General features: G+C 53.8%; 1 protein-coding gene across 3 annotated transcripts in view; it reads left to right on the top strand.

The window, feature by feature from the left end:
- Positions 1–20187, top strand: part of SAMD4A (sterile alpha motif domain containing 4A) — a 227777-nt gene that overhangs the window by 187033 nt on the left and 20557 nt on the right. For all 3 annotated transcript variants that reach the window (XM_062205095.1, XM_062205097.1, XM_062205096.1), the window contains 5 exons: positions 3944–4053; positions 6355–6441; positions 12191–12524; positions 15276–15361; positions 19641–19759. In XM_062205095.1, the coding sequence (XP_062061079.1) occupies positions 3944–4053; positions 6355–6441; positions 12191–12524; positions 15276–15361; positions 19641–19759 (736 nt within the window). The remainder of the gene's footprint in view (positions 1–3943; positions 4054–6354; positions 6442–12190; positions 12525–15275; positions 15362–19640; positions 19760–20187) is intronic.

Raw genomic sequence — 20187 nt, 5'->3', positions numbered from 1 at the left:
GCTCATGTTCTGGCTTCCACACACATCCTGCAGCCCAGCCTTGACATTGGCAGTGCCATCTTTCTAACACACTCCTCTGATGGCACTTCCACTGATCAGCAGCCTCTCTTCAGCCACAAGCTGATACCCATTCCTTGTTCTGCATTTCCTGTCTCTATCATCTCACCCTTGCCTGTTTGCCCATCATGTGTCCAATCATTCTCTACCACCCAGTATTTGCTCTACCCTGAATGCTCTTGTGCCTCTGTGTTTTAATTCCATACCGTTCTTGCTTCCTCAATATGGTCTGCCCAGTGGAACCCGAGTTGCTGCTACTTTGAAGCTATCCTTTCCTCCCTCAGGAAACTCAAATGCTGATTCCCCTAAAACTTGCGGTGTACTCAGCATTTGTCATGCAGCTATTCCAACTGTGTGCGTGCGTGTGCATTAGTCTCTCTGGGTTGAAATTTCTTTCATAGCCAGGGCATGTCTTCACAGAGCTTGTCCCCCATTGTAGGTGTCCAGCAAATGCGGCATGAACAAATATCACAATCTCTACACTTGGCAAAGAATTCACTCTAACACATACAAAGGTATTTCCAGATCTTCATGGAAAAACAATGAAAAGAGAAGCTTTTTAGGTATACAATATTTGGAATTCCATGAGTAACTTTTTCATAGGATGCATTTTCCACCATTTGAAGCACCCTTATAGCAAAAATATCTTTGTCTTTCTCATCCTCCATAACAAAGTGACATTCTGGCTTGGGGCCCCCATTGGCTTGTCTATCAAGAGCAGCCCGGATGAGGCTGAACAGATTTGTCCTGACAAGAGCTGGGAGCCCAGGAGGCCCACATGAGCTCAGTTACGTGTCCGCTCCTCCCAGAAACAACAGTGCTTCTTCCCTGCTCATCTCTCTCTTCCAAGCATAGCCACAGCTTCACAGAATGAGACAGGAAGTTCTGAGGTTCCATGATTGTGGTTCTTGGCATTGCATCCAACAATGAGGGCATCTGGACCAATGTAAAGGATTTGAGCTTGTAGTAAGAGTTCATCCCTGGCCAACATCTTACAGGAGCTAGCATCCAAGTCATTGAAATTCCTGGCTTGGGGAATGACATGGTCAAGGCTCTCAGTACTCTGGTTTGTTTCCTTTGTAATGGAGTTTTGTTTTAATCCCTGGCAAGGCAAGATGCATTGCTGCCAACCTGGGGTGGGGGGTGTGTAAAAGGTTAGTAGGCTGTGTTCTTAAGAACTGGGATTTCCTTTTCTTTGTTCATCAACTCACATTGCAGGGAGGAGAGCTCTTAAGGCACATGGCACTGAGCTAGGCACTCAGATACATCAAAGGATGGATGGTCAACAGGAGCTTCCAGTTCCTAGGAATGTATCCAGAAATAACTCTTCAGGAAGGCCTAGCTCATCAAGTTCTCAAGTTGGATAGGAGCCTTCCCCAGGAGAACTACTCCCAAGACCTTCATTCAGACTCAAAGAGCAAGGCAGACTCTCATGTCTCTAACAGGGGAATTCTACTTGTCACGATAGTTTTATAAAGAAAGGAGTGAACACTATTTGAGGCTTTCTAACAGACTTGCACCCCATACTAGCTGACTGTTCACTTTGGCTTGCAAAGCACCAGTTTGCAACATGATTCAGTAGCTCAGGATTCTGTCAACCATCAGTAGACCTGGTGACCAAGCTGTGGGGCACCCAGTGAGTGGTCTGGGAGGTCACTACACACTGTTGTGATGAATTGTGCCCTCGTGTGGCATTGACCTACCTAGACTTCTCTCAGTCATGATCACTGAGTTTTCTGAGCAACAACTTGAGGCTTTCCAAATAGCAAACATGAAATGGCAACAAAGTGAGAGCATGGAGTGGGCCTGAAAGCCAGGGCTGTCCTTAAGGTCACTGCTGCTCCCTCTGCAGAAGCCTTAGCTTTGTTTCAACAAAAATAGAAGCATGGTACAGACTAAAATCTGAAATATTCTAGCATGTCGCTCGTGGGAACATACCAGACTTCTGAGCTGGCCCGCCCTGGATTCCTGGTCCAGTGGCAGTTGGAGCTGAGGAGGCTATGTGGGGTTAATGCCATGTGTCTGGGAAAGCCTTGTCTGACTGTGGTTCATGATGGTCCCATGATGCTCCCAGAGGGACCCTGTGCCTGTCACAGTAGAACGAAGGGCTTCTAAGCACAGGATGGAATAGATTCTAGCTGGAGGTAACTGTATTCTTAAAATGCCTTCAGATGTCCAAGTCTCAGTCTCTAGAAATTCCTCACCATCAGTCAAGAAGTAACCTCAGCAGGCCCACCACCCCTTCCTCTGCCTCTGCGTTTCAGAAGCCCATCCCCTACCCGTGTTCCCTAAACTTAGGCTTGGTTCACCCAGGAGGCAGGGCCTGATTTCAGAGTATCTTGAATCCATTAGTAATGGATTAGTGCATCACAGAAAGCAGGGATATCATCTCCTCAGTGCGTTAGCATTTCAGAAAACTTTGCCAGCGCTGTTTATTCAGCCCTACCATGGATGGGCTGTTTGCTCTTTGTTTTACAGGAAATGATACAGAGTAGGAAAGATTTAGGAATCCGGAGGTCTGGGATCTAGTTCCCATCTCACTACACACTTGTTCTATGATTCTAGGTTTAATGACTTAATTTTGCCCTCTGTAGAATGAGCCAGGGGTACAGGAAGATGATTCTAGAAACTTCAAGATTCTCCCAGCCCAAAAACTCTGACCTAAAAGAATACAGGCAGGTATTTTGGTTGTGCTTTGCAAGATAATTCTCTTGTGGATTTTTAATACAGTTGCTATTTAATTCTCTTGACTGTAGAATCCCAAACTTGGGGCTTATCCTGGATGTGTTTAGAATTTCTGCTAACCTATGATAAAGCCAAAACCTGAACCTTTCATGTCCTGATATATTTTTTGTTGACTTTTGAGAAAAAGTCTAAACATACATCCAGATACATCCCATAGCTTGGAGAAATGGCCGGGAGACCTACTCCCATGAGAGTGAGTTTGGGGGGTCCAGGGTGCCTTTTTCCCACCGGGCTACAGAGAGACAGAAGAAAGTCCAGGTTAGGAATGACAGTGACTCCACCCTTAGGGTGCAACTATTGCCTGCTTTTTCCTGTCACTCTACAAGTGGCATGTGCAGGTCTGCATTTACCCTACAGATGGTCTTGAGGCCACAGAGGCATCATCCTAATTGTTGATTTTATTCCAAATCAATAATTAAGAGGTTAAGGCAGAGATTCCTTGCTATTTTGTTGGTTTTTGGTCCCAAAGCCTTTGAGATTTATTAAAATTGATTTTATCTGAGCGCATGTGTTCCCATCAGCTGGTTTACAACCCAAGTGCCTTCAACTGCTGTGGCTGGGCCAAGCTGAGGTCAGGAGCTGGACACTCAATCCAGACCTCCTATATAGGTGGCAAGTTCCCTACTACTTAGACCATCACCTGCTGCCTCCCAGGATGGGCATAGCAGAAAGCTGGAGATGGGAGCAGAGCTGGGACTCCAGTGCAAGTGTTCCCATGGGGGATGCAGGTATCCTAACCACCAGGCTAAATGCCTCCCACCCCCAAATCCCTGCTACCTTTGGGATTCTTGTAGAAGCAATGGGTGACTCTCCTTCCAGAAAACTATATATTCACAACTTGGGATATAGTTTTAGAGAACTCCTATATGTGCTGAAGCCCAGGGACCCACAAGTTAGCAACCCCTAGTGGAAAGTGGACTAAAGGAGCTCACCAGCAGGAACATTAGGGTTAGCCTGAGACAGCTGAGCCCACATTGGCTGCCAGAATGGAATGAGTAGTAACATAAAGCTTTCTCTCTCTTTTTTTTTTTTTTCCTCTGATCATCACCTTCTTTCCCTCTGTCTCTCCCCACATCTCTCACCATCTCTTCTCGTTCCCGGTCACTTCTGTCCCCATCTCTCGCACATCTTTGCTCTGCAGATGTTCCAGCCTGGCTGAAAAGCCTCCGCCTGCACAAGTACGCTGCGCTTTTCTCCCAGATGACCTACGAGGAAATGATGGCCCTCACCGAGTGCCAGCTGGAGGCCCAGGTACGTGCCCGAGGGGACTGCTCGGGGAGAGGCTGCCCCAGCCGGAGCTGAGGCACCAGTCCTGGTCAGACCTTGTCTGAACCCAAGCCTGTCCCACCCAGTAGCTTGCCTTGTTCCAGGAACTGCCAGGTGAGTAAGGCTGGGCTCCTGCCTACAGAGCCCATGAGACCAAGACAAGCAGATAATCAGAGAATAACAAGAAGGAGCTCCATAGCACTATGAAAAGGCAGGACCTGGGTGCACCCCAATGTTCCAAGGAGGAGTCAGCGCCAGCTCCAAGGCCTCAAACAGCAGCCCAAGGCCTCACAGAGTCCGTGCCTCTACTTGGGCCTTCCTTGCTCTCTCCCCGCACTGCCCCTTTGGCGCTTGGGTCAGGAGGGACAGAACTGCTGTCTGTTGTCCAGTTTGGTTACAGATCAGCTAACTTCTAGCTGGACCGGTGAGTAGAAGCTACCAGGTCACGCTCAGACCTGCCCCAGCACTTTTCCAACATCGGGTTCAGGCTGGCCTTGGGTGAGATGGCAGTAAATTGTACAAAATATTTTGTTTCTTCTGAACACCTTGAGTACCACGCACCGTCAAGAGCGAGAGTCTCCCAGGTCTTAGATCTCGCTTGCTTCCTTGTCCTGGGAAAGAACAGGGTTCCTTTGGTCTGAGACAGTGAGTGGAACTCCTAAAAGGAGCCCCGTTTCCTACCATGCCGTGCCCGAGGAAACAGATCCGGGCGGTGTCTTTGTTTCCTTGTTTAAAATGCTATTTGCGTGTTTCAAATTGACCTTAGTTTCTTTGAGCCGTGGTTTCAAAGAATTGATGGTCTGGCCTGGCTAATAATATTTCACCCACAGGAAGAGGCGACTGTAGCGTTCGGGGCGTGGCTGGTGTGTGTGCATAGCTCCATGCGGAGCCCTGGCTTCCCAGTGCGCTTTCTGTACCCTCACTTAACCTCCGCAGGCCAGGCTGAATACCAGCATTGAGACACAAGACAAAGCCCGAAGTCACTGGGACTTCTCGGAGTGAAAGGCACTAATTTCAACTTCCTAACATTCTCCCACCGCTCTTTGGATCCCGTTTGCTGCTTGTGATCCCAGAAATTGATGAAGACCGTTTCTAAGAGCATTTTTGTGCTTTTGGGTCAGAGTTGGGGGAGGGAAAAAAAAAAAAAGATCTGTGTCATCAGTTGTTCAACTTGAGGATAAAAAAAAAAAGAAAAGAAATAATTGACCCAGAGGCTAAAGCCAGGGTCCGGCACAGACATCTCAGAGGAATTTAATTCACTGACACCCACAGTAAAGGCTAAACAGAAATACAACCCCAGCGTTTCATCTGAGTGGATTCAGTGGTCCTGTGAATCTTGTTTGTTTGTTTGTTTGTTTGTTTTTAAGATTTATTCATTTATTTGAAAGGCAGAGTTACAGAGAGAGGAAGAGACAAAGAGAGACACATAGGGAGAGATTTTCCATCTGCTGGTTCACTCCCCAGATGGCCACAATGGCTGGGGCTGGACCAGGCCAAAGTCAGAAGCCTGGAACTTCATTCGGGTCTCCCATGTGGGTGGCAGGGACCCAAGCGCTCGGGCCATCTTCTGCTTTCCCAGGCGCGTTCGCAGGGGGCTGAAGTGGAGCAGCTGGGACACAACACCCACGTGAGATGTCAGCGTCGCTGGCCTAAGGAAAGGAGATGTTGCTGGTGTTCTCATTGAATTCTATGCAATAGTGGTAAACGGTCACCAGCATTCACATAAGAGACTTGGTTTGAAAAAGAGCCTCCTGGGAAGTTTGCTGTCTCTGTCATCAAGTGTTGGACTGAGAGCCTTTGGCTCTCCACGACAGGCTCGCCCACATTTGCCTGCAGTGAGGCTGCATTATGGGCACAGGTTGTTCCCTGCAACCTTCCTAGGACACCACATGTGGAATGAATGCCTGGGCTTCCCACCGCCCCGTGAGGGATAAACCCACGGAGGTGTTGAGAAAGCAGCCGGTGTCTCGATGGGCGTGGCGCCGTCAGGGAAACTGGGGGACTGAAGTGAGAGCCGCGTGTGACCTAAAAGTTATCTCTTAAGGGAGATAACTGGCTGTGCTGGCTTGCTCTGCCTGAAGGTCATGGCCAGAAGGCAAATGTGGAGTCAGCTTGTCCAGGGAGAAGAGGTCCAGGACAGAGGAGACCAAGGAGAAGCCTTGGTGCGTGTGGAGGCGTTGGAGAGTGCGTAGGAAGAAAGGCCAGCAAAGCTCTAAGTCACCTCTGAGGGTCGCCAGCTCCTTCTCAAAAATGATCTTCAGAACTGTAACCCACTTGTCATTACAGAACGTCACCAAAGGCGCGAGACACAAAATTGTCATCAGCATTCAGAAGCTCAAAGAGAGACAGAATCTCCTCAAGTCATTGGAAAGGGTAAGTGACCACCAGGTGAGGAACGTTCTGGCCTTCAGCAGGTGCAGACACCAAGGAAAATTCTCAGTTGAATGTCATGGGCAGGCTTTACAGGGTGCATTTTGCCTCTTCCTTACCCAAGTCAGAAAAAAAAAAAAAATAGAATGATTCAGAAGTGAGGTTCCCGTTTGTACGCTGTCGCTGATAGGTAGGTGTTCCCTGCTCCCCAGCTGCCGGTGACTGCCACCCAGCACTCCGGTGCCATCCGCACCCTTTACCTTTACGTCGGCCTCTGCCTTGTGCATCTTTGTAGAAATTAGCGAGGTGTTCACTCAAGTCAGAGGTGGGACTCTTGACCCAGCCATGGAGGGGATAGGCCCATGTGCTTCCTTCCAGGGCTCTCCCAGGGGAGGATCTGCAGCCCTCACCAACAGGTGCACTCCAGGGCCCGCAGGCAAGTGGCAGCCAGATGCAGCAGTGGGCTCCTGGGAGAATAACTTGAGGCCTTACCTGGGCAGAATGGGTTCCCATGACGCTGATAGGAACTGTCTCCAAAATGCTAAATGCCAGGAAAAGAGTTCAGTGTGCTCACTATCCCATTTCATATGCTGCCTGCACGGGATCCCTTCTCACCTTTGGCTCTAGATGTCACTTTGGTAATGGTGTCATTTTTAGGACTTGGTGACGGTATGACTTCCCTTAAGGTACAAAAGGCAGCAGGCCTGTCCCACACACAGGCGACCCGGGGCTGTCTCCACACTGGGGCTGGGCTCCCATGCACATGGATGCTGGGGGCTGGGGGCATCTGCAGCCTGCAGAGCTCTGTGGGTATCTCTTCTAGAGACCCAGGAACCCTCTAGAAGGTGACAGAGTAGTAAGGGAGGAGGTCCACAGCAGGTTTATTAGCACATAGACTTTTTAATGGAATGGAAATATTTTTAACTTATTCACAGAGATATGTGTGTATATATTTAAATACACTATATAGTTATATTTAATGTATATTCTGTATGTCATATATATATACATATTTAGGATATATAAGGGTGCTTCAAAACATTCGTGGAAAAGCAAAATGAAAAGGTAAGTTTATTTTGGTGTAAAAAAAAAATAGCCATGCCTAGTTTTTTTTTTTAATAATATGCATTTTCCATGAACTTTTTGAAGATCTTTCATACACATGGATTTCAAAAATTTTTGCACCAAAATAAAATCCTTTTCATTCCATGTTTGGACAAACATTTTGAAGTACCCTCATACATATGTAAATTGATAAAATAAATTTCTCTTGAATTTTTATTTATTTACATGAAATCTGGCAGCGAACTCCCAGCTCTGCTCGTTCACTCCTCAAATGCCCACAACAGCCGGGAGCTGGGAGCTCAATGCTGGTCTCCCATGGGGCAGCAGGGACCCAACTACTTGAGCCATTACTGCTGCCTCCCAACGTCTGGGTTAGCAAGAAGGTAGAGTCAGGAGCCAGAGCTAGAGATTGAACCCAGGCACCCCGGTGTAGAACACGGGCATCTTAGCTGCTAGGCCAAATGCCTGCCCCAGGGAGGAAACTTGCTTTTGCAAAATTTTTTTTTCCCCCCCTCTGGTGGCTAGACAGGTAGAAGCTACACACATGCACAGTCATGCACAGTCATGGTTAAAGGCCTGTTCCTAACTAAAGTGAATCACAAATTGCAAGTGAAAGATCCAACTTGAACTTGAGGTTACTGTTGTTAGTCTTAGTTCTATGCCAACTCCCTTACCAAACAGCTTGTGTAACAGAGTGGTTATTGCCATTTTTAATATAAAAAAATTAAAAAAAATTCTCTTTAGGGGAACATTCAAAATGCCAGTGTTCTCCTTATCCGGTAGGAAGTATTTCTGCACCCCAGTGCATCTGAGGATTAGATTGCTAAGCATTATGGTGACCGAGTAGCTCCCCGCCCCATATTCCCAGGGCATCTCTCCCCAGCTCACTCACATCCTGTCACTGCGGAAAGGCACACCCCTGGGAGGCAAGGGGTTGGAGCTGCTGTTTGACTCCCTGGAGCCCTGAGCTAAAATTGCATGAGGAGCACCGGGCCAGCGAGGGAGCGCAGTGGCCCTGCTCTGCCTTCCTGTCTAGTCTTCCGTGCATCAGTGACGTGGTCTGTGTCTGATTTCACACTGAGAATAATACAGACTCACAAAAAAGTGCTTTATCCCAGGTTCATGGGAACGGGCAGGTTAAAAAAGGTGCCAAACCTAATATATGGTGTGATGGCAGCTAATGGCCAAGAGGGAAGCTGTGCTGCATTTACCTGTCTGTGGTCAGAACCCCCGCATGCTGTCCCTACGGGAGCTGATGGAGTGGGGGTGAGGCTCTCAGCCTCTGGGACCTCTACCTCTCCTGCCCTTCAAGGGAGGGGCTGTTTGTGACCCATGATCACTGGGCGCCACCAAGGCAGACCCAGAGCAGCCACGTCTCCGGCACCTGAGACACCCTGGCCCCATGGTGCAGGTGGAAGTGCTGTCGTCACACCCTAGCCAGCCTGTAGCATTCTTACGTCACACAGAACCCAGAGATCTCTAAGGAGATCGCTCGGACCCCACCCGAGCTAGTTCATAATCAGGTGTGGCTACAGGTGAGCTCTTCCATTCAGCTACTGGACACTGACCAAGCAGCTAGCTTGGGCTCGACTTGCCCTGTCCACTGGAGGTTAAGCGTGAGTAATCTGGGCCCGGCCCATGGGGAGCTTGGGGTGTGTGTCAGAACACACAGATCCTCTTTAGCACAAGGTTTCAGCTTCCTTGTTTCCACGTCCCCAAATCAGCGCGGCCTGACCAGTGGCAGAGCCTCGCCGCTGACTGACGAATGCAAGGAAGAAAAAGGGAATGGGTTTAAGTGGATGCTATAGGAAGGGTGGGGCCCGGGTCGCCTCCTGTAGCTGCCTGAAGCCCTGTTCCAGGTGTCTGCAGGCCCAGGAAGGGCAGACCCGGCATCCCCAGAGACCCAAAGACTGGCCAGGGCTGTGTTTTGGAAAGGACTTAGCTTCCTGTTGGTCTGACGAGTGAGTGCTGCTGTGCCCCCAACGGATGGCTTTCAAAGCGATTGGGAGCTTGGCATCGCCGGTGGTGTGAGAGCGCTCCCAGCGTGTGTGGGGCTGTGTTAGACTCAGGCTGTGCGGGATCAGTGGAGACTCGGGTGCATTCCCTGTCTGTCACCATGGAGGAATCAGCTCCATAGCCGGTCGAGGACACTACCTTGAATTCTGTCCGGGTTGTTTGCCTGCCTCATTCTCCATGTGGATACCGGGTTCCGAGTTCAGGAATCCACTTTAGTGAGTTGGGAGAGGACCACAGTGCTACTCCCAGTGTGGACACAGGCAGGGGATTGGCAGATGGGCAGTAAGCCAGGTGTTGTCTTGAGTCCTGGGAGGTAGCAGAGTACAGAAAGCGGCCAACACTCCTCACGGTGCTTAGTGTGGTTGCCCCCAACAGAAGGATAGGTAAGATTTGAACTCGGGGCATGTGTGTTTCCTGTTTGCAAGAGTTCAGCTCTTAGCAGATCCAAATTCTCCTTCCCTCGCCTGAGCTACAGAAGTAGGCAAAGGTTCAGTGGCAGGTGACAGTATCACAGCCATGCCTGGGGACAGCGACCCCCCAACGCTGCTTGCCCAGGCTCCTTCATGGAGGAGCCCCATGCCTTTTCTCCCTTTTCCATCCCCTCCCCCAGTCATAGGCTGGACCAGGAGGTCAGTATCCTAGCAACACTGGTGCCAGGTAGACAGTTGGCAGGAACTCAAGGTAGGGGCCAGGGTTCTCGGGTTGACACCCAGTTGTGTCAGGAGAGGCTGTGACTGCTCTCCTGGCATGGGGCCTGCTAGGTTGCCTCCAAGTGCCCTGTCCTGGTCAGATCCCCAGGTCCAAAGTCAAGGCGAGCCAGTTGCATGCTGATGGCCAGACACTGGAAAAAGGTACAGGAAAACCAGGCTGGAGGAGGGCCCAGCCCAGCTCATACCCTGGGCCGCCAGCACCGGTGTGGCTGCTCCCACTGAGGCACTGCTGCCGCTGTAGAAGCAGCGTGGGTCCCTGGACGCCCATCTCTTTGACAGAAAGGGACTCTCTCTTCCCTGAAACAGGTTGCCCAGTGGCGCTGGCCAGGGTTGCAACGATCCCGGTGGCTAATTTCACTTCCTGCAGAAAGCCCTCGTGCCAGCTGGGCTAAGGCTCCATCCAGGCTTTGCTTCCACCCCCCCCTCACCCCACCCCCAGATGCAGCAGTGCCAGGGCGGGGCTGCTGGTGCCCTCCTCCAAGGCTGCCCTGTGGAGTGTCTGTCCCCCCGGACAGGCCGACTGGAAACGTGTGGGGCAGGAATGATCGTGTTCCGTGTGCTTGCGTTCCCTGACGTCATCGAGCCATTTTTGCTGGTCAGAGGGGGTCCCGGGAAGGGCACTGGTGTCCAGTTTCCTCAGTGATGTCCTTGCCATACTGGGCTCCCAGAAGGTTAAATACTTCACTAGCCTGCAGGGCCTGGAGGGTCCGTGTCCTTCCTCTTTGTCATAGCAAGAGTTTCATCTGCACAAGCAGTGGGGCAGCACCCACCCCTCCCCCAAGCCAGGGAAAGGCCCCTGGCCCCCAACTACAAGCAGCCAGGCCCTGTGACCCTCTGGAACGGACAGCACTGTATCAGTTTCCCTTTTCCTAATAACTAACGTGCAGTATATCAAACCGTACGTGCACAATGTTCCAGTCTTATGCAGCGAAGACATGGATATATTACACACACATGCGTATTTGAGCATGCTGTTCATTACACACTTCCCTCCGGAATGATCCTCCCAAAACACATCCCTCCCCACTCAGAACCTTCCCTGGTTTCCCATCTCGCCCCCACCCAGCCCACAACCTCCATGGTGAACCCTCAGCCCCACCCTTCTGCCTGCACCCACCCCGCTCCGCTGCAGGCCTCCTCGAAGTTCCCCATGCTCCCACCTCCAAGCGTACCCTCGACCTGGGCCACTCTGTCCCTGAAGCCTTGCGCCCATGCTCCTCTGGGTCCTCGCTCCCGTGCCACCCCTGCCAACAGCTGCCCTGCACAGCAGCCCTGGCCGGCTCCCAGCCCCTGGCATGGTCTCTTCATCTCACAGTGGGATGCAGACCCCCTGGCCTAGCACACAGCCCCGAAAACCTAAAGCACTAGGCACCCATTGACTCGGGTATCAAAGATGCACAGAGCATTGTGACACTGACCTGCAGCTGTACAGGACTGGCGTCTCCATAGCCACCTGCTGCAGCAGAAGCTAAGGCACACACTAAGCTGCCAAGAGCTTGACCCACGGTCACGCAACAGTGCCAGAATCTGACCCAGAGTCTGCACTTTGAGTCGCCGCCCTGGGCTGCTGGTGGCATGGGCTGAGTGACGGGACGTGGATGGCTTCCTTCACGTGAAAGGAGTCGCACTCAGGCTGCAAGGCCAGCCCGTGACCCATCCTCTAAAGAGTGTGGGGTGAAGTCGAGGAACGCGTCTTGGAGGAAGCCAGGGAAGAACGTGCCACTCGTGGCCTGGGGCCGGGTGTCTTCTTCCCTGCACACACCTGTGTCCGCCAGACCTTCTCCCGGGCTGATGGCAGTGGGACCAGTGGCAGTGGCCACTCTCCCTGAGAGCGTTCTGACGTACAGGCAGCCGCGACTCCTGGGTGGGTGGGAGCAGCTGGGGTCGGGGAGGGGCAGGCGTGGCAGGGGGACACCCTGTTCCTGAGCCTGATGCCGACGCCTCTCCCTCTGGCCATGCAGGACATCATCGAGGGGGGCAGCCTGCGCGTCCCCCTCCAGGAGCTGCACCAGATGATCCTGACTCCTATCAAGGCCTACAGCTCCCCGAGTGCCACCCCGGAAGCTCGCCGCCGGGAGCCCCCGGCTGCGCAGCAGCCCTCGCTCATGGGCCCCGAGAGTCAGAGCGCCGACTGCAAGGACAGCGCCACGGCTGGCAGCGCCTCGGCCAGCACCTCAGCCGGGGCCAGTGGCGGGCTGCAGCCGCACCAGCTGAGCAGCTGTGACGGGGAGCTGGCCGTCGCCCCCCTGCCGGAGGGGGACCTCCCTGGGCAGTTCACACGCGTCATGGGAAAAGGTATTGTCCTCCTTAGCCCCAGAAGGACGAGCAGCTCAGGGTGGAGGCACCTGGACTGACGTCCAGGCCATGGGCTCCACACCCCCAGCCCCGTCTCTCTGACCCCCTCAGCCTTATAGGAGATGGGGCCCTCCCAGTAGTCCTTGGGGGAGGCTGACAACCGTGACTTCACAGACAAGCCATTGGCTCCGTGCTGCCCCTCCCCAAATCCAGAGTGGCAGAAGCGGGTGGGCAGCCAAATGCGGGGTTGGGGCCTTTGGCCTAGAGCCCAAGAGCCCCCTGTGTGGGAGGGGCCGGGCCCATGGCAGAGGCCTCGGACCCTCATTGCTTAAAGTCTTCTGCCAGGTGCCCCACGGTGAGGATTCTCTGCACAGAGCTGTGAGGTTCACACTCTCTAGGGTGGCTGCACCACCAGAAACACTTAGGACCCCTAGCATGGGATTACTCGGGTTACCGTGTGCCGGGCGCGGGTCTCCGTGCCAGTCGCCCAGATGCCTCCATTCTACAGAAGAGGAGGCTGGGGCACACGGGCTGAGTAGCCCACCTCGGCTTACACAGTAGATGGCTGGGATTTCTACCATCTGTGCGTGCTTATAAGCTCACGATGGAGCAAGGGTCCCCACTGTTCCATGTGAAACCTTAAGGTACCATTTCTTAATTCCCACCCTCTGGGCAAATGCAGCACTGCGGGCCCTCACCTGGGACTGTGTGTAGTGCACAACCTACACATCCACACGGGACTGCCTTGCCTAGAAGACAGTTCTCTCGCCCCATTCTCTTCACTCACACCATGCCTCCTCATCCTCCAGGTCTAAGGAAGGGAGTAACACAGCCTGATCCCCTGGGTGGGGTAGGGTGCCCCTCTCCCAGGCCCCCAGCCCCTGTCTTCTCTTTGTCTGCACCCGGTTTACGCTAGATTGCCATTGTCTGCTTCACCCTCTCCATTTGGCGGCAGCACTCTATTTGTAATAGGCGCAGGACGCCCTGCCTGAAGCACAGCGCCCAGCTTGTGCTAGGTGCCGGCCAAGTAGTGGGCACAGGCTGAAGGGTGACACCAGTACCTAAAGTTAGCCTCGACCCTGGGCTAGCCAAGCACACCGTGGCCGCACTGGGCGGCTGTCTGTGGGGCAGGCGGGAATCCACAGCGGGGTCCTTCCCCGTGGCCCTGACCCTTACGTCCACATCCTTGGAAATGTCCAGTGTTAAAATAACTTGTGCCTGATGGATGTGTCTTGACTTGGAAAAAAAAAAATGCGGCAAATGCTGCCCCTTTTTCTTACAGCAGGGGAAGCCAGTTTTTCTCCTCTGTTGTCGCTATTTCAGACCATTGTGAAGAGCCAAGTTTTTCACCAAAAGAAATGGACATCTGACCTTTAGAGTTGCAATAGGCGCACAACCCCCACCCCCATAGGTCTCCTAAAAAAGACTTCAATTCATGAAAATCTGGTTGTACCAGGAGATAACTCCTAGCTTCCCCTCCAGCTTGATGGCCAGGGGGCTCCTTGCTGTCCCCTGCTTGCCACCCCACCCACCCACCCCTGGGCTGTGCGGGACCAGGCCTGACACAGCTCTGCCAATCCCTTCTCGAAGCAGCAGTGTGACAGAGGGGCCTGGCCCCTTGCCAACCCTCTGCTACTGCTTCTGTTTAAACCGTAGCTGCTTTACAACAAATTACAAACCAGTTCCCACTCCACGTTAAACAAAACGGTGCCCAGGGAATGACAGCCTCCCCCCCTCCCACCACGATCCTTGCACTCTTTCTTCCGGAGGTGGCCCTGTGATGCTTGGAGCCATCCCCTGCAGGACTTCATCGCTTACGAGTGCACAAACGTCCATTTTTACACACACTGGTGGTCTGCAGTGTTTTTTATTCTTGTCTGCAGCTTGTTTTTTAAATTTTTTTAACACTATATTCTTTGAATATTTCTACCACCACTGAATGCATGAACCATAATTGGTTACCAGGGTCCCCGTAAATGGACAACTGTGTGTGATTGCAAACACTGCAGTACTGAAAATCTATATGCCAAGGCACAGAATCAACGGGATCCTGTGAGGCACTGGTCAGGCGGGCCAGGGAGAGGAAGGAAGAAATCAAGGGTGACGCCAGGTGTCCAGTTGGAGGGGCCAGCGTCCTCTCTCTGGTTCACGTCTGTGTCCCGTCGTCTCTCCCCCTACACCCTTACGGCCTTGTAAAGACCACCACCAAAGTGTAGCCAACAGCCTCTGACGCGAGCAGAACGGCTGCCCTCCTGTGGCTGGGAGGAGCCCAGCGTCTCCGCTCTGCCCCCAGACTGACCCTCTCCGTCTTCCTATACGCTGGCTGGGTGTGTCGGAAGCTGTGTGCATGTAGCTGGGAGCCTCACTTTGAGAACAGGCTTCCCACTCCTGTGCACGCCCACACACACACACACACAGCCCTGCCCTGGGAGGCTCGGAGGCCCCTCTCACGGTGCCTCTTCCAGGGCCGGGGCTGGGGGAAGCAGGGCTCATGGCTGTTTCCTTGCCATCGCCACTCAGCTGCAGCAGGCTTAATATAGAACGGCATGCCTGGACTCGACCCAAGGGGCTTCACGGGGCCTGTGACTTCAGGGGAATGAGGAGCCTCTTGGCCTTGTTCGTGAACCTGACGGCAAGCCACGGGCACACACACCTCTCGAAACGTTGGTCCCGAAAGGAAATCAATCAGAGGCAGATCTCGCGGGGTGGCGGGGGTGTGCGTTGTTCTGATTCTCTGTCTCTGATTCGCAGTGTGCACCCAGCTCCTGGTCTGCAGACCTGATGAGGAAAACATAAGTTCCTACTTACAACTCATAGACAAGTGTCTGATTCACGAGGTGAGTGCGGACGGCTCTCACGACGCGGTCTTCCTCGTGGCTTAGAAATGCTTCTCGAAGTTTCTGGGATGCGATCCTTGTGGTGGCCAACTTGTTGGGGAGTGGACGGCTGTTGAGTTGAACAGCTACAGCAGCCTCCCACCTCACACAGCATCCCAAGGTCACCCAGGCTGGGACAGAGCAGGTGAGGGTGAGCTCCTGACTCCAGGAGCCCCTGAGTGGCCCAGCCTGGGACCAGGGCGTGGAGAAGGTGGGTGAGGGAGTGTTGGAACCTTTTGCCTTCTAGTGCAGGGACACTGGAGGGTGAACGAGCAGGAGGGACAGTGCGTTAGGGTGGACGGACGGCTGTACTGCTGTGTTGCTTGGCGCTTGCTCTGAGGTTGGCTGGTGCACAACCCGCAGGCACAGCCTTTATGCACAGGGCCAGGCCATCCCCTGGGCCCAGCTGGGTGGCATCTGCCCTGGTGGCTGTCCCTGAGAGACCTGTAGGGAGAAAGGCTTGCGCCTCAGGCCCAGGATTCCAGTGGCTCCCTGAGCACACAGCACCCCCACAAGGAGCTCAGAGACTCTCAGAGTCAGGAAGTCCTTCTGCAGGGTTTTAATGTGAGCGGGGACCCCAGGGGAGGAGACGCCCTGAGCAGCAGTGCAGCCACTGCCTCGGCCGCCATGCAGCTGAAGGTCTCCTGTGGTTTGGGGGCCTCCACCTCCCCAGGGTATGCCGCTGCCCACTCCTCACACACAGGCTCCAGTCTCCCTGTGGGACCCCATCCCTGCCACCCCCAATCCTCCGTGTTTAGTTGCTTCTCAGTGTGCCCAGGCTCTCTGTTGTAGCTGGCTGCCGAGGCTGGGTGCTCAGGCAGACGGCCCATCTCTGCAGTTTCCAGATCTGCATAGCACTGGCTTTTCAGGGAACCCACGTTCCACGTCGGCGCTCCCAGAGCAAGCAGGCACTGTCTTGAGGGCTGGTGTGTATGTGGTTTCTGGAAGGCACGAGGCCTGCTGCTTTTTTATTTCCAAGCCTGACTCTGCACGTGCCTGAACAGCAAGGAGCGGCCGGATGAAGGCGTGGAAGTGGGTTACGGCTCATTCACGCCATGGGCCCTGCTCCACAGCTCCCGGGGTAAGGACAGTGGCCGAGACAGAAAACACAGGCCACTCGTCCGTGATGGCGAGGGCTCCGAGCAGGAGCCATGGGGCCCTAAGCCAGAGCCAGAGGCAGGGCCTTTGCTGCAGGCCAGCACCCGGGAGGCCAGCTGAGGGCTAGGGAAGGAAAGACTTGGTCAGTGAGGGCAGCCCAGGACCCAGGGTGTGGGCTTCATGTTCGGTTGCATGGAGGACACTTATAGCGGGTCCTGAGATGGGCAGGTCAGGGGACAACCTCCCAAAAAAGTGACCCAGAACTCTGCTTCCTCCCTGTCCTGCTCTCGGCACGGGGGCTTTGAGATGGGAGAACAAGGGACTTTCCACCTGGCCTTGGCTCTGCTGGGCCTCAGACTAAATCGTTTAGTCTCTCCAGCTGTCTCTGTGGGACAAGTTTCTAGCCTACACCAACCCCTACACTCGACCTGTGCCTCCCCTTCCCCACCCCTCCCCACCCCAGGCACCCTGAGACTCAGGTCTGTTCCTTAGCTCCTTAGCAGTCCAGGGCCAAGATGGCACCACGTGGTCTCGTCTCCTGCTGGCATCCATGGAGGGGGCTCTGGCCAGGGTGGTTATGGGCAGGAAAGAGCTCGTGACGCGTCTGCTAGGCTGATTCCCCGTCAGGATGCAAGGGAAAATGTTGCTCAAGGCCTCCTCTTATTATTGTAGTTGGAGAAAGAGGAAAGGCGTCTGAATAATTTTCCACAGCCTGGGGTTGCTGTGTGTGGGCAGAACACGCCCGCCCTGGGAGGCCGGCGTGAGGCAGCGGCTCCGTCCTGGCTGAGGTTAGCCTGGCCCGGGCCGGACAGGCCTCCCTTTGAGCGCCTGCGCGTGCTGTTCTGCAGCTGGCTTGAGCCGGCAAGGTGTTGACTAAGCTGAGCCGCTGCCCTTCCTGCCCAGGCGGTGAGAGGCAGGGCAGGGGAGCTCTGGGCTCTGCTGCACCTCCCGAGTCGCAGGCTGCCCGGCTCCTCGTTGTCTCGGGCTGGAGCTGGGAGCCAGGCTCCGGCCCCTTGCTGAACCTTTGCTGTCTCAGCTGCAGCAGGGCCTCGGGGAGGGCATGGGTGTGGGCCAGTCGGGGACAGAGGGCTCGGACGGGGCCATCTATTGGCTAGAATGTTCCCTTTCTCGCCAATCCCCCAAGCCCGCCGTGGTGCTGCAGTGAGACACCAGGCGCCGAGCCCTTAGTGGATCCTCTGCCACAGAGGGTTTGCTCTGCAGGCACAGGAACCAGTTTCCAGATCCCTGGAGCCAGCCACGACCTAGCTCCGGCTAGCTCGCTCGCAGCTCTGGCTCAGCTCTGCCGAGGGACTGGCTCCTCTCCACGACCCCGGATGGCAGGAGCTGCTGCCGCAGATGCCGAGTGAGGGAGCTGACCTCACAGTTTGCTGCTCTGTGCAACCAGGAACTCTTGCAGGGGTCAGCCGCTTGCTACAAGGCAGCACGTTCTACGTAGTCTGCGTGCCTTTCAGGTGTTGTCCTCACAACATCCCTTTGAGAGAGAAGTTACCTGTCTCCAGAAGGGGCCGAGTCTTGGGTGGAAAAAGTTATTTAAGGGTTTGCAGGGAGCTGAGCCCTGCCTGTCTTCCTCCAGAACCTTCCTCCAACCCACTGGGCTGGACTCTCTTCTCCCATCCGTCACGGTCACATCGTGTGTCCTCACTCCACATTCGGCTGCGTAAGCCAATCAAAAGCGGAGTTCCCTTCCCTCCCTCTACTGGTCTGGAAGACGCTCTCGCCTTGGCCCGTGTGGGTGGACACTGGTAGCCATCACCCACGTTGAGAGGGACAACGGGAGAAGCACATCCTCACTTTGCAGCCACGGGACCCTCCCGCCTTGTGTTGCAGGCACTCTGGCCTCGTCTCTGCTGGCCGCTCAGCCTGCTTACCCACCTTGGGGGCAGCTGGAAGCCGAGTCACCCAGGAGCAAGGGGTCTCCCAGTGGTCAGCGTGGGAATCCGTCATGCGCGTTGTCTTGGCTTTTGACAACAGAGCGCTCTCCTGTGTGTGGGTCCTTTAAGATGAAGCATCATGAAGAGGAAATTAAGCTGTCACCCCCCCCCCTCCACTTAAGGAAACTAGCCATTTAGTGTGTTCCTCTAAGAAATATGTTATTACTCCTTAGCAGATTCCAGGCCTGGTTGACACAAGTCTTTGGAATATTTTCTTGTCCTTTTTACCGCTGATCAGCCAAACCAATGGATTCCCCACAGTGTGTTCTGGGCACTCTGCAGGGGTTCGTGCATTTCCTGGGGTCCTCGCCATCTAGAATGCCACGTCTGTGCTCAGCCTGTGCCAGAATTGCCAGGTGGGAGCCCTGGGTCAGACACAGGCGCCCCGGACTCCCCTCTAGTTCTCTGTCAGGCTCCGGGCCAGAGGGAGGGGTCTGGGGAGCTGCATTGGACTGCTCCCTTGGGGTGATTCTCACATAGCATGAACTTGAGAAGTGCCCACACTGGGGACCCATAGCCCTGTCTGGGTCTTCCCTGGCCTGCTCGCTCAGGCAAAATGTCCCATGCTCCAACTTTATTAAGCTACACTTGAAAGAAAATACATCGGGTCTCTTCATTTTCCTAAACTTTAGGTTGAAGTCCAGACTGGTGCACGGAGGTTTGGGGGGCAGGGGGAGAGGCGCACAGGGCCTCTTTCCTAGAGCTTTCTCAGCTAAGCTCTGAGGCCCAGAGAATGGACTCCATTCTCCAAAGCCACACTCACCTCTCCCGGGTGACCACATGCCATCAAACGTATTGATTTTTGGAGTGGTTTCGAATTTCAATTGATTATGAAAATTCAGGAATACCAGCAAACGCTAGAGTGTTCAACTATCTGTTTCACAACCCATTTTTGAGTCCAGAGTCCTGGAGGAGGTGGGGGGTGGGTCTGGATCTGCCAGACATGCACCCAGAAACGAGGCTTGTCGCAGCTTACTGCACGTACCTTACCAGGCACCTCCCGTGTCCAATAACTTGAATTTTCAGTCCACGTGGCTTCTGAATTAGACAGACTGCTGTTTGGACCAGGTTGGAAACAGGTGACGGAAGGCAATTTCCAAGACTTTGACGTATTCCCCCTATTAATTGCACGTTCTTCCTCCTCATGCCAGGCTGCACCACCCATTTAAAAGTCCTGTTTGTTTTTGCAGGCATTCACGGAGACACAGAAAAAAAGATTGTTGTCATGGAAACAGCAGGTGCAGAAGCTCTTTCGGTCTTTCCCTCGGAAAACCCTTCTAGACATATCAGGATATCGACAGCAAAGAAAGTACGTTGGGGTTTCTTGGTATTGCACAGTGGATCCCTGGGTACCCCGTTGCCTGCTCGGGTTCTTGGGGCTGGAATCAGGCCAGGGGCAAGGCATCAGGCATTGTTCACAAACCCATTCCCTAAACAGGTGGGGCTGGAAAAAGGCTGTAAGAGAGTGAGTGTTCCCAGAGGAGTTTTGGTACTCAGTTTACGTTGTCAAATGATGCTATTGGTCTGGATGGGCAACCAAGGGCAGAGTGAGGGGAACCGAATAAATGCCAGGCAAACGCTGGCGGTTTACCCGCAAGAGGGGCTCGAAAGGACAGTGCTGGCTGCTCTCTGGGCGCCTCCAGGAGTAGTATACGTGTCTCCTCCCAAGCTGCAGACAAGCTAATTATAGTGGGTGGCAGGGTGAAGCACCCAATGCTGGTCTATTTTGGTCTGCGC

Source organism: Lepus europaeus, chromosome 11 (genome assembly GCF_033115175.1).
Source record: "Lepus europaeus isolate LE1 chromosome 11, mLepTim1.pri, whole genome shotgun sequence".
NCBI classification, from domain to species: Eukaryota; Metazoa; Chordata; class Mammalia; order Lagomorpha; family Leporidae; genus Lepus; species Lepus europaeus.
Note: the sequence above shows the minus strand (reverse complement) of the source record. Positions and strands in the feature narration are given on the sequence as shown.